The following is a 14082-nucleotide window of genomic DNA, read 5'->3' on the forward strand; positions in this document are numbered from 1 at the left end:
ACACAGACACGTTCACTTTTATAGATATACAGACTAGCATGGGTGTCCGGCGTCGCCCGGGTGTTTAGAGGTGTATGCTGAGCAAAAAAAAAAAAAAAAAAAAAAAGAAACCCACAAAAAAAAAAGTCAATTTTTTTAACTTTGACCTCTATTATGACCCCTTAAAATTTATTGTTTTGGGGTCAAATAAAGTTATTAAGTTAGATCCATGTCCAAGGAACCTATATCAGAGTTATTGCGTAGCGAAATGTACACACATAGACCCACAGATACACAGACAGACAGATACAGAGACACGTTCACTTTTATAGATACACGCACACACACACACACACACACACACACACACACACACACACACATACATATATATATATATAGATAGATAGATATACACACACATAAAGAGTGAGGAAGGGAAAGAGAGAAAGAAGTATATGCAATTCGGCACATTGCCATTAAATTCAGGACTAGGTCCTTCACTAACTGGTGTTACGCTTATTCTTAACTCATGCTAGCAATACCATTGCGTTCATATTTGCAGTGAGCGCTGTTGAATGCAAGACAAGTATCAAATTAATAACAAATCAATCAGTGCAAAAATACATTTATTTTTATTCGAAAAGTAAACAAAAGTGATTTCTAGATTAGTTTAAGCATGCAGATAAGCATACAATTAAAATGATAGAAAGACAATACAATCAACTAGCTAGGAAATGGGAAAATATCAGAGCGAATTTTGTGATTAAGCAGTATTTGAGATGTTGACTCTCGCTGAAGGAGCCCATAGTACATGGAACAATCTAAGCAGTGAAAATTCCTTTTGTGTTTTTCGAGTCTTCAATCGTCAAAGTGAATTTTTGACTTAGCATCGAAGACGTGTCTTCAGCGTTGGCTCTCACTCACGTGCACGAACGTGAAACAACCTTGTAACATCAAATAAAATAAACGATAAAAATTGCTTTTATGTTTTTATCTGGAAAACGCTTGAAGAATTCGCCAACGGAAGGACAAATAATTGTTTATTGTATCACACCTGAGCAAAGACATTGGACCAACTATGTTACATAAGCTTTGTTTTGTAAATTCTCCAATAAATTTTACCTAATTTGTATTATTTGGAATCTTCAAACTACTGTTCTCATCTTCATGAGTGTCATTTTCATAACGTTTCGGTCGATGTAACCTCCGACCTTCTTCAGGTGCATCTTGTCGAACTTGAGAATGTTTCTGTGTAACTCGGGAATGTTGGAGGGCATTTCGGACGGAACCCTTTATTTACTTCATTTAAAATTCCGTCCAAATTCCTGAGTTCGATAGAAACATTCTCGAATTCGACAAGATACACGTGAAGAAGGTCAGAGGTTACATAGACACAAATAGTCGGAAAATGACACTTAAGATTAAAACAGTAGTCCGAAGATTCCAAATAAAACGAATATCAAATCCTCATGCAAAAATTTTTTACTTATTCATGAAGAGGTTGGGATTATACTGTAGTTAAGGTATGACTGTATACATATATATGTGAGATTTCGTCAGGATTTGAACCCGGCTTACTGAGTCTGTATTTTGTTAAGCTAGTCGCACTCCAATTAAACCGAGAAAAACACTTTAGAGTTATTTTGATCGTGTCTAATGTATTTGACGCACACATGTTTAAAATGTTTGCCCGACGGGAGACGCCGACTTCAATGCAATTAGTCAAGTAAAAAAAAGGCGAATGTTGTGTGACGCGTCTTTGAACTTACCTGCTGAGAATGTTATGAGACAGAGGCAGATGACTGTCAATGTTTTGTTGAGGCAGGTGATTGTGATGGATGTGTAGACTGCCATCATGAGCAGACTAGCCAAATGGCATAGAAGGGCAATTACCAAAAAGGCTTGCGAGGCACGAGCAAAATCTGAAACGACACAAAATAGAAATTGTCTCATTTAGTTAATTTCCTTGTGAGTAGTCCTAGGATAGAATCAAGAGGAACACCCCCCCCACACACACACACAAGATTCTTGTGCTATTTTTTGCTATTGTAATGAAGCCGGCGACGACGACAATAATAATAATAATAATAATAATAATAATAATAATAATAATTAGTTGATACCAGCTGTTTTATCAGTGTTAATATAGTTCTATATTTATTCAGCTTCTGCCTTTTTATAAATTATGTTTTTAAGCACAGATAATTCGTTTCGAATAATGCCGAATACTCTTTATGTCTACTTTCTTTTATACAAAGGCCACTCGAGGATAAGGGTCAATGGGTATACATTAGTCAATGGGATTATAGCGTAATAATCATAAGTAGTGGGAATTTTGTAAATTGGATTACTTAGGGGACGGTTTATCAAGAACTTGTTTACGTTGGACTTGAAGGCAATAAAATTGTAGTCAGCTGGAAAGCAGGCAAACGGAAGAGAGTTCCATAAGCGCGCAGTTTTAAGAAAGAAGCTTTGTTCATGAAATCTACGTTTAGGTTTAGGCACAGATAAAAGTGTGGGAAATTATTGATAGTGGTTTTGGCTAGAGGAGTGTTTTTCGTGAAAGTTTGGCGAGGCGGGGACCATAGATTGAAGGTCAGACGAGCACTTGCCATAAAAATAACGATAAAGCAGAGAGGCTCGCAACGTCTCTTCTGTGGGAAAGGTTGCAGGGTGGAGTAAAGGGCATTCCTCACTAAGCTATGAAATCTATTTTGAGCTTTGTCAAGGCAGGATAAGCTGCTTCTAGTAGCTCCTGTTCAGATGTGGCAACAGTACTCCATCATTGGCTGTACCTGGCTTTTATATAGGTAGAGAATTGCATCAGGAGTGAAATATCTACTGGAGCGGTAGAAGGATCCTACCATTTTTCCAACGGCCTTGGCAACGGATTTGATTTATGTGTTCCATTTCAGATCAGGAGTAAACGTCAAGCCCAGAAGCTTGTCAAAACATGGAACCGCCTCAAGACGAGAACCATTCATTTCAATTGATGTCAGATGAGAGCCAGAGCGGTGATGATGTAAAAATAGGAGCTTGATTTTAGATGCATTAAAAGTAACCAGCCACCGCTTTCCCCATTGTATCACGTGCTCAAGATCAGAGGAGAGAGAGTCAGAGAGAACTTGGTCATTTATGGCCTTTGATGTGTTGCCATAGATGGTAGTGTCGTCAGCATAAATGTCAACAATGACCTTAGCATGTTATTTGGAAGATCATTGATGTAGATCAGGAAGAGAGTTGGACCCAGGATGGACCCCTGAGGGACTCTAGCATTAATACTGTGAGCTTCTAATTTCTGTCCATCAACCATTACTCTTATGAACCCATCCGACAGAAATGATTTAATAATTGAGAAAACATTTCCAGCTATACCATAGCTGGATATTTTATAAAGTAGACCTTTATGCTATACCCTATCAAAGACCTTTGATATGTCAAGAGCAATTGCCCTAGAAAGGAGCCTCTGTCAAGAGATTCACTAATTCTATGAGATATAACCGTTGGCACATCTGTTCAGAACAGAAACCATATTGCATGTCACTAAGAAGGTTATATTTGCTGAGGTTGTTGACTACTTCTTTATTTAACACAGATTCCAGTATCTTACTCATGACAAACAGGAGACTGTACTGAGAGGAAGATGACCGATCACCAAAATTATTAAATACGGGCATACTGACGAGGTTTCCCTGCGTGTTGGGAAGCAATTCTCCATTATATCCATAAGGTGGTCACACCACAACAAATATGATGAACACTAATGTAATACCAATAATTGTAAGAGCATTAGGAAAAGTTTATAAAAAAAGTGCGATTATAGAATACATGGTAAAGGCGTGATTCTTAACAGGGACACGAAAAAAATAAATAAAATGGATAAAAAAAAATACACACCTGGTTGTTCTCTATAAGATCGGCAGTCCCATTCAGTTTGCCCGTGCAAGACGAGACACAGTTTCCATGCGCCAACGTACGCCCCCCGTTCCATGACTACCCATGAAGGTGAGCAGATGGAGACTATGAAAAGAAGCAGGGCTCCCAGAATTGAAAAGCCGGCCAACATGTCCGCCAAGGAAACGTCCACTTTTGGTTTCCGCGGATATGTGATTGGTCGCACCCCTTCCATTGCGCCTCTGCTGTCCGATCACTCTGTGGCATTACAGACTGCAAGGAGAAAGAAAGAGAGAATAGGAATTGTCAAATTACATAGAAAGGTTAAACTTTAATAGAATAAAAAAAAAACAATTTCAAAAATTAAATCTACCTAAAAACAAAGAAAACAAAACATTTGAACTGGTTATTGTGAAGCTTTTGTATATCAGGTTTCTTAGGGTAATCATATGATAGGTTTGTCGAGGTTTAAATATGTCTTTTGTTGCTCCTATATACACCTTTACTTTGTTGTTAGTGTTGTTACTCGTTTTTTTTTTATAAACTATATTGCTTGTCAGGCACTTATTTCTCAGAGGGCAATTGTTCCCGTTTCTTCAGTTGCATTGGTTAGTACAATTTCTGATAGCTATATAATATTCTTCTTGTTTCTCCTTAAATAGTTCGTACGTTATGTTTTGTGTGTATGTTATGTTTTGAAATAAGCTAAATACAACTTTTGAAGGCCAAACTGCTTCAAAAAAGGTAAAATTCGCGAGATTTGGTCTTAAAAAGGCCAATCTGGTAATCCTGGACAAGAATATGAGAATAACTTCTTTTTGATGTAGCCTCGTTTTCAGATATCATTATAATATTATATAATAATTGTTGTAATGGTGTAAAAAAAGAAGCTCATGATAATATTTTTCTTCAGCGAAACGTTACGTAAAAAAGGAACATTTTAAAGAAACAGGACAAAAAACAAGAACATTGTCTGCCAAACGTGCTATGCTGAATGAGTAAATTAAAGATCGTCTTTTACAATGTGATTTTATTATTTGTATTTAACTATGTAGCACAATATTACTTTCTGATCATTTATTAGTCCTTATTATCTAATATGGGTCAGTTCTATATTTAAAATCAATGGACACTATTTTTATAGAAGTGTTAATAAACTCATATTTGCTACATGTTATTGTTTTTTCTGCCCAATAACTAATTTTTTGCACTCTCCAGAAAAATATCAGCTTTATCAAAACATATTTGTTGATTAAATATATTTATCATTCTGTAGAATTTCCACAGATTCAGTTAGTTTTTATTATTGCTGTGAGTGTTTATTCTGTTGTTAATGGTTTCGTTACAGGTATTTAATAAAAGATTGGTGCAAAAATGATTTCGGTTTTTACGTGTATATATATATATATATATATATATATATATATATATATATATATATATATAAACGACATTATTTTTGCACCAACATATTTTGAAGTTGTATTTCTTCATCACATATTTTTTAATATAAAAACAATAGCAGAAATAGTGATAAGATATATGATAAATAGTAAAAAAGAATAACAAAAAATATAATAAATAAAAAGGGTAGAGTAAACAAATATATATATATATATATATATATATATATATATATATGACTACTTCATTTAATCACATAAATTAATATACGAAAGTATAATTTTATGCGTAAACTTTGAGTATTTACTTCAACAGTGCTCAATATGTAGGTAGATTTAGGTAGTAAGTTATAAAATATATATGGCAATTAAGCTACACCAAATATTCAGAATAATATGCTTAAGCCTGATGAATCCTAGCGTGGATGAAACGCGGAATATTCTGTGTAGCTTAATTGCCATATATATTTTATAATTTACTATTATATATATATATATATATATATATATATATATATATATATATATATATGTATATATATATATGTAGGTTAACAAAATAAAACAAAAAAAAAAACGGGCCCCAAATCTAATTAGGCCCCGTTTCTGTTTTGTCCAAATGAAATTTAACACAGTGTATTCTTTGTCCCAGTTCCCACTGGGGTCTTGATGTACTCACGGTCGTTGATTCTGCCATGTCCTGTAAAATAAGGGCAATTGGTGAATAAATAATGGAGACATCACGTTTTTTTGGGTCACCCTGTATATATATATATATATATATATATATATATATATATATATATATATATATATAAAAGGCGTTCCAAAAATATTGCCTCCTATTTTTGTATTCCGCCTGAATGGATCAGAGGGGATTGCAAATTGTATTGCTATGATGATTGAACTAGCATTCATACATCAGAAAGTTTCATCTCTTTATGGAAGATACTAACGGTGTGAGATTTTAAGAAATCAAACCCTGTCATAGATGTGCGTCAGAAACAGAGATGCGTCATTGAATTCCTGTCAAAAGTACATTGAGAATGGTTGTGACTGAAAAAAAAAAAAAAAAAATGGAGCACAATAGGTTGCTCGTTTTAATGGTACCACTCCTATTTTTGTAGCTTTTCAACTTTACTTTTGGAACGACCTTCGTATGTGCACACACACACACACACACACACACACACACACACACACACACACACACACACACACACACTATATATATATATATATATATATATATATATATATATAGATAGATAGATAGATAGATAGATAGATAGATAGATAGATAGATTAACAGATTAAGATCAAAACGAAATAAAATAAAACCTTTGATTTCCTTTTCCATCACAGAGTGTCTCAATACGCGATGGCTGATAGACAAGCTCAATGTTGTTGAGAGTTCTGTACTCTCCAAAAAATTCCAACAGAAACCAAACCGACAACCGCGGTACACTTCTATTCGGCCGCCGCCATTTCTCACAGAAATCACTATTTCAATTGTTTTCAACAAAATAATCGTTCTTAAATGAATGGTGTCTTTATGACTGTCTACATCCACTGCAAAACGCAAAATGCTAAATCCATTGAATCTAGAGTGGCTAAGCAGAGGCTTAGTTCCCACGAGTTTCGGCGAACAGTGTCCTGAAGAGATCTAACTTCCATTCCAGCCATTATCAATGAACTAGAAGTGATTTCCTCAGCAATTGTTAAAGCCGACTTGTTTGCAAACGGCATTGTATCAAATTTCTTTCTTTGAGATAGAGCCGCGTACCTTCTGAATCCGTCTTTCCACCTATGAATGTAAACATTCTGACCAACATCTATATATATATCCGGGATGTTGCTAAGTTCTTGCCTAGTTGTCAATTTATTAACTACTTGATGGTTAAAAGTTACTAGGCCCAAAAGTCGCAAAATAAGTTTTTTGGAGTATTTCGCAATCCCGATTTTTGGCTAGCTCTGTGGCATGGTCCCTAGCCTTGGGAATTGCCAAGAACCACACCGATATTTATTATATATATTGGATATAAAAGTTATGTAAAAATAAAAAGAAGGATATATATATATATATATATATATATATATATATATATATATATATATATATATATACATACATACACACACACACACACACACACACGTAATTACCTATATACACTAATGTTTCAAGCTTACGCAATCATCAGTGTAGAATGAAAATTCCTACAGGTCGGGAGTTTCGAACCCAACTACGCAGCCATCTTTGCTTCCATTTACTAAGCATTTATCTCCGGGCCACCCAATAATAACTAATAAACACACAATTTAGGCGCAGATATTAGATAAGCCAGAGTATTCGAATGACAGAAGTCGTGAACATTGCATAAACGTTGGTTGACTGTTTATATTCCCCAGACAGTGTCCATCCTAAAGCATTCTTAAAAGGGTTTGATAATTGTAATGAAAACATAATTGTTATATATAATATAATATAATATAAAGCTGAACGTCTGTGTGTGTGTGTGTGTGTGTGTGTGTGTGTCTGGTCACGAATAGGCTCCTATATGGTTGACTATTTTAAAAAAACTGATTACATATAATGATAGAATATTTATCGAGACACAGGAATGGGTATGTTTAATCCTGCAGAACGGTGATTCATTAAAATTGTGGGGTCTGCGTACGCGCCTGGTCCACAAAGTATGGAAATAAAAAAATTAAAAAAAAAAAAACGTTTACTAATGTTTTTGATATAGATGTAGATAAAAATGCTTTGATAAATATGTTTTAACTTAAATAGGTATGGTATAATAAAATTGTGGGGTCTGCGTTCGCGCCTGGCCTCCATAGAATGGAAATAGACACACACTTTAATAAAGACGTTTCATATCTATCTGCGTAAGTATACTATGATAATTATGTTTCAGTTTGAAGAAATATGGTATAATAAAATTATGGTGTGTTCGTTCGCGCTTGACCTCCATAGAATGGAAATATGTCACAAAGTTTAACAAGCTTTTTTTTAATATAGATCCACAGAATATAGTGATAAATGTTTCAGTGTGAACAGGTATGGTATAATAAATTATGGGGTTTATTTATTTTATTTTTACTTGCATCATATTTTGCTTTGGTTTTGATACCCCCAAATTCGAAGCTATCTCTTTACAACCCTTCCTCTTCATAACCTATCACACTTTCATAAATTAGAGTCGATTTTCTGTAGGCTGTTTTTGAACCCAGTCAACGACGGGTACTTTTGCTAGTATATACATACACACATATATATATATATATATATATATATATATATATATATATATATATATATATATATATACTAGCAATATATATATATATATATATATATATATATATACTAGCAATTAGATTATAGAGTTTAAATTAATGTATTTTATAAAAAAAATTTTTAAATTATATTTTATAAATGTAATTTATAATCTATTTCGAATTTAAAACTATAGAAAAATATAATAATGTTAATAAGCTAGGGAAATCACTTAGGATAGATAAATACTCACTTCCCCAAACCTTGAAAGATTTGGATTTTTAAAAAATAAGTTTTAAACGTATTTCGAAATTTTTAAACGTGATTCGATGTAATTAAAAATATTTTTTTAAACTTTAAACGTATTTTTGGAAATTTTTAAACGTAATTCGATATAATTAAAAATATTTTTTTTAAACTTCAAACGTATTTTTGGAAATTTTTAAACGTAATTCGATATAATTAAACGAATTCTTAAGTTTTTAACCGATACCAATATAGATTTTAAAGTTTTTTATACATAAGAAAAGAGATTTTAAAATTAATTTGGGTTCAAATTAAAATCGATTTATATAAGGAAATTTTTTTTCGAAATTAGATCTTAAATTTAAATAATTCAAAGTTTAAAATTAGGCATTACATCATCCGTTAAAAAAAAGAGGGCGGGATTTAACAAAACGAGATTTAAACGTGAATTCGCGAGGTATATATACTTCACACTTCCGGTTATAAGATAGACGAATATTGGCTGAAGAGAGCTTGATAAGGATACCTTAAACGGGCCTTATTATCGGGCTTGAAACTGATGGTACCAATGATCTGTCTCAACTAACAACTTTCTGTACACAAAATATAAATACGCTCTTACAGTTTGGATTTTTCTTTTAATTGAGCACTCTGCTGGAATTCTTTTTCCAAAAAAAAAAACTAATCATATATATATATATATATATATATATATATATATATATATATATATATATATATATATATATATATAAACGGAAATAAATAAAATATTTAAAGAATAGACGGGTCACTAGGCAGCAAGTGCTATCTAAAACATAAACAGAGAGAAAAACGAAATTTTATAACAAAATATTTTTATGTAAGTGATAATATAAAAGTTACTTTCAATCTTTTATACAAACACGTATTCGGTGAAGAAAGTTGGTTTAGTAGTCACAAATTAAAATTTTCATAGAGTGAATATATACGTATTTAAGCAGTATACGCATGTGAGTATTTGGCAGCGTGGCACTGTGTATGTATATGTGCGTTGGTTTACCTTGTCCTTGGTAATGTGTGTATCGTTGTAAGTAGCAATACATTTCTGTTCGTCTGATAAGTGCTAGTATGTAGGAATATCTGTGTGAGATGGGGAAGGCTTGTGCGTGAGTCATTGAGTTCTTTTCACCTTCTCTGAATAAAGGTCTGAGGAGAGTGTCGAACACACTTTCTGAAGTCCTGTTTTTCAAGGTGCCGGCTTGAGAATTCTGGAGAAATCTGATTTTGTTTACAAGTTCTTATAGGAATTTCTAAATCGTTATGGCTTGCTATTTTCACATATAGTTGTTATTTTTTGGGGTTTGAAATGATTTTCATTAGTTGACAACATTTTAAGTTTTTTGAAAACTCACTTTGCTTTTTAGCGTTCGTAGGAATCAATTCCAGAGCTGCTCTGTGTCATCATCGAATTATCCAACAGTTTCATACGAATTATAGCCAGACCAGCATGATTCGGTTTACTTTGAAATGAAATAACCATAAACATTGCCATTTGTTTCCTCTGGCGAAAACTTAGTGAAGATGTTTGGTTTACATTATCGCCCGTGGTTTTTCACACACACACACACACACGCACGCACGCACGCACGCAAGCTCAACTAACAGTTATGCTAATTTAGCGGTTTTTCAGCTAGATTTGGAAATATCATTTAAAATCTAGCTAATAAAATTTGGATCTAGCGATTAGCGTTTATTTTCTGTAAAATCTGTCGATTCCCTTTTCCACTTACATTTCCATATTTTCATATAACATATAGCGAAAAAGGAGACGCTTCTGGAGAACACCAACAAGTATTTACCAGTAACATATTCCAAACATATGAAGACTGGTTTGGGACTGAAAACCTGAAAACGATCCTGACCACTTCTCGAAACACCTGAATTCTTAGCAGTAAAGATTAATTTATTAATGTTGTATCTGTTATGGCGAGCACAAAGCACCGCTCTATAATCATACTAATTATCACATACTTCCTCGGCCTTGTATTAATCATTTGTAAAATAAAAAAATTAAAATAAATCATTCATGAGTTATTTCCTTTTTTTAAAATCTTTTTAAAATTAAATACAAATAACGTTAATGTAAATATTTAAATAACATTAAAATAAAAAAAAAACGAGTGCTTATCAGTTTTACTTTAATATTTAAAAAAAATATAATCGCGCAAAAACTTTATTATTCACGTACCTGTTATGTTAAAAAGGTTGCACACCAAAATGTACGTAAATTCATCCAACATTTTGTGTTTTTATAAAATAACATAAACTTTTGATCTCCAAACGATTTCTAGTTAACCTTAATGTAAGTAGAAAATGGCAGACGAAACATTTTGCTGTTAAACTGTGTTTTTCTTGTTAAAAAAATACTTGATGAATTTACTTAATTTCTGGTCTACTGTCTTTTTAAAACCTGTTCGGTTAATATATCCTTCTCGTGGTTACCCTCTCAATATGGGCATAGATGGTGGATGTAGAGGAGTAAAACTTGACCTCAAATCCTGCTATTTCACCGATATCAGTAATCCCAGTTACACTCAATGTCAACTCATTGCCTGATGCTGAGAACAGCGTGACTTTGCAGATGATGATATATGTACGAGGTTCGTTCCAAAAGTAAAGTCTCCTATTTTTTTAAAAACTTAAAGTGCTACAAAACGGAAGTGGTACAATTAAAACGAGCGATCTTTTTGTGCTCCAGAATTTATTTTTTTCTACATAGTTTTCGCCATTCTCAGAACACTTTTGCCAGGAATTCAATGACTCACGTCCATACCAAGGGTTGTTTTCTTAGAGTCTCTCACCGTCAATATCTTCAACAGAGAAATTAAACTTTCACGTCATGAATGCATAAGTTCACTCACGATAACAATGAATTTGCAATCCCCTCTGATCCATTCGGAATAAAAAGTCGGAGGTGTTACTTTTGGAACGTCCCCTCGTGTATTTGACAATAGAAAGGCATATCTGTTACATTTAGTGAAGTAGTAGTATGATGGACTATATACAAATTTCGTGCGTCGCATGTGCAATCAATCGTTAGATAAGTTAACACAATGAAGTTCAACAGCAATAATAATCATGGTCCAAGAACTTGAGTGTTTCATCATCCATTGATAGACAACTCAAGTCAAACTAATCAATTGTGTTGCGGACATCTTCCTTCCGAATAACCCACAATTCTGAAAGAGCTGCAAGGTATTTTCTTATTTCTAATTTACTGAAGACAATACAATGCAGAGGTGTAACGGATAAATACGAACTGAAGCAAAAAAAAAAAAAAGAAGATATATAGGTGGAAATAGTTTGATAATTTCCACCTTTTATTAATATATTTTTCTTTTTTTTTATATTACAATCTTAATTGTCGTCAGTGGAATTCAATGGAGGTTCGGTAGAACATAATATTTCAGGAAAAATTTCCTTACTCATACGCGTGTTGAAATTTTGGCAATCATGGACACACCACTTGACCACCTGACGCAAGTAAGAACATCCTACACGTAACATATTGTATTAAAAAACACACATGTATATATGTATATACATATACACATGAATTTATTAAAAAACACACACATGTATATATGTATATACATATACACATGAATTTGATCAATAAAAGTTAAACTGCATGGTCGGTTCCGCCATTATATCTTAAGTTGCGTTAGTTTGAGTCTATCTGTTACATCTTTGCATTGTTCTGCCTTTTATAACCCTAAATTTCTTTTATATACACATTAAACAATGCTTCAACCAAACTACCTTAACCTATTATCACAACTCTGAGATGTAAAACAAATAAAAGTGTTTTATTTTGATAGATTTAAAATCATATGCTGTTTCTCTAATAAACAGCTAGAACAACAAAAACCTCCTAATTGAATACAAAACTCCTGTGAGTGGAGTACGGCGGATGAGATGCAGGTTTGGTGTGCCGCATTTACAATCAGTCATTAGATAAAGCACGATGTGGTTCGATTATAGCATAAAGGTTAAATCTCTTGATAGTTTGTCTTTCTCGCATCCCGACGTTGCTATCTCAACGTCTTATTGTGAATAGAGCTTCTGACCGCAATGAGTGAGCAAACATCATGGTGCACAAAGCTTGTGAATGTTCCACCTTCAATTGGTGGACGACTCAAGTAAGTATATATACATATAGTTATAAACTCTTTTATATTTGTGCATTCATTTTTTTTTTTTGCGAACTGTTATGCTCATCTTCATAAATGTTGTTTCACCACGTTTCGGCCAACTCATTCTTTGGACTTCTTTAGGTGATTAACCACGATGGGATAGGAATGGTAAGTTTCGTAACTTTTCCCCAGTAATTACTGCTTTCATAGTTGTTGTTGTATCACGTTTTGGCTAACTAGTCCTCTGGCTTGCTTGGGCAGGATTTAAACTGCTATCTTCAGACAAGACTCACCTGGAACCGTAGAGACTCAACGCATCACGGGCCTCCAAGGGCGATCAAGGTTGGATTTTATGGTTTTATAAATCCAATTTTTATGTTCTTATCTGGTTTTCATTTTCGGGTCCTTACAGAACGGTAGTTGTTGTTGTTGTTGTTGTTTGGAATCTTTTTGAGATGAGGCTTCATAATTTGTGCATTTATCTTTTTTTTTTTTGCGGACTGTTATCCTCATCTTTATAGTTGTTGTTTCATCACGTTTCAGTCAACTCATCCTCTGGCCTTCTTCAGGTATTTTATAGTTATATGTTGGTCGTTAATAAATACCCTTAGGTAACATTATAAAATGGTGAAAATCATTTTTTTTTCTATTCTTCAATTGTGCACCCCGGTGAGAGAAAGATGCCTTAAAAATCCGAGGAACAATAAAAGGACAAGCAAGTTTTCATATTTTGATTTATGTAACGTGTTGAAGCAAAGAAAGAAAGAAGAAGAAGAAGAAGAAGAAGAAGACGACGAAGAAGAAGAAGAAGAAGAGATTAAACATATTACATTAATACTAATACAACCGACCGTTCCCCATATATATTACAAGCCAGTTACCCAACTTGTAACTATCTATTGCATTGCTCATTTACAGTAATACACCCTTTTTATTTTTGTATGTTGGACATTCAAGTTATTAATAATAATGTTCGACTAACACTAAAGTGTAAATTGTTTTTTCTTTTTTTTTTAAATATTAAATTATAAACAAACTTTATAAGGAGAGATGCTTCTAAAAGTACGAGTGGAAATATCCAATAAGAGGAAAA

The 14082-nt window shown here is 33.2% G+C and overlaps 1 protein-coding gene across 1 annotated transcript in view; it reads right to left on the reverse strand.

The window, feature by feature from the left end:
• LOC145295958 (uncharacterized) overlaps positions 1–14082 on the reverse strand; it is a 212042-nt gene that overhangs the window by 5765 nt on the left and 192195 nt on the right. Inside the window, exons 3-4 of the mRNA XM_080141865.1 lie at positions 3880–4149; positions 1752–1904 (exon numbers count right to left, since the gene is read on the reverse strand). Coding sequence (XP_079997991.1) covers positions 1752–1904; positions 3880–4111 — 385 coding nt within the window. The 5' untranslated portion in view covers positions 4112–4149. The remainder of the gene's footprint in view (positions 1–1751; positions 1905–3879; positions 4150–14082) is intronic.

Source organism: Euprymna scolopes, chromosome 16, assembly GCF_053919585.1.
Source record: "Euprymna scolopes isolate OS-2025 chromosome 16, ASM5391958v1, whole genome shotgun sequence".
In the NCBI taxonomy this organism is placed as follows: Eukaryota; Metazoa; Mollusca; class Cephalopoda; order Sepiida; family Sepiolidae; genus Euprymna; species Euprymna scolopes.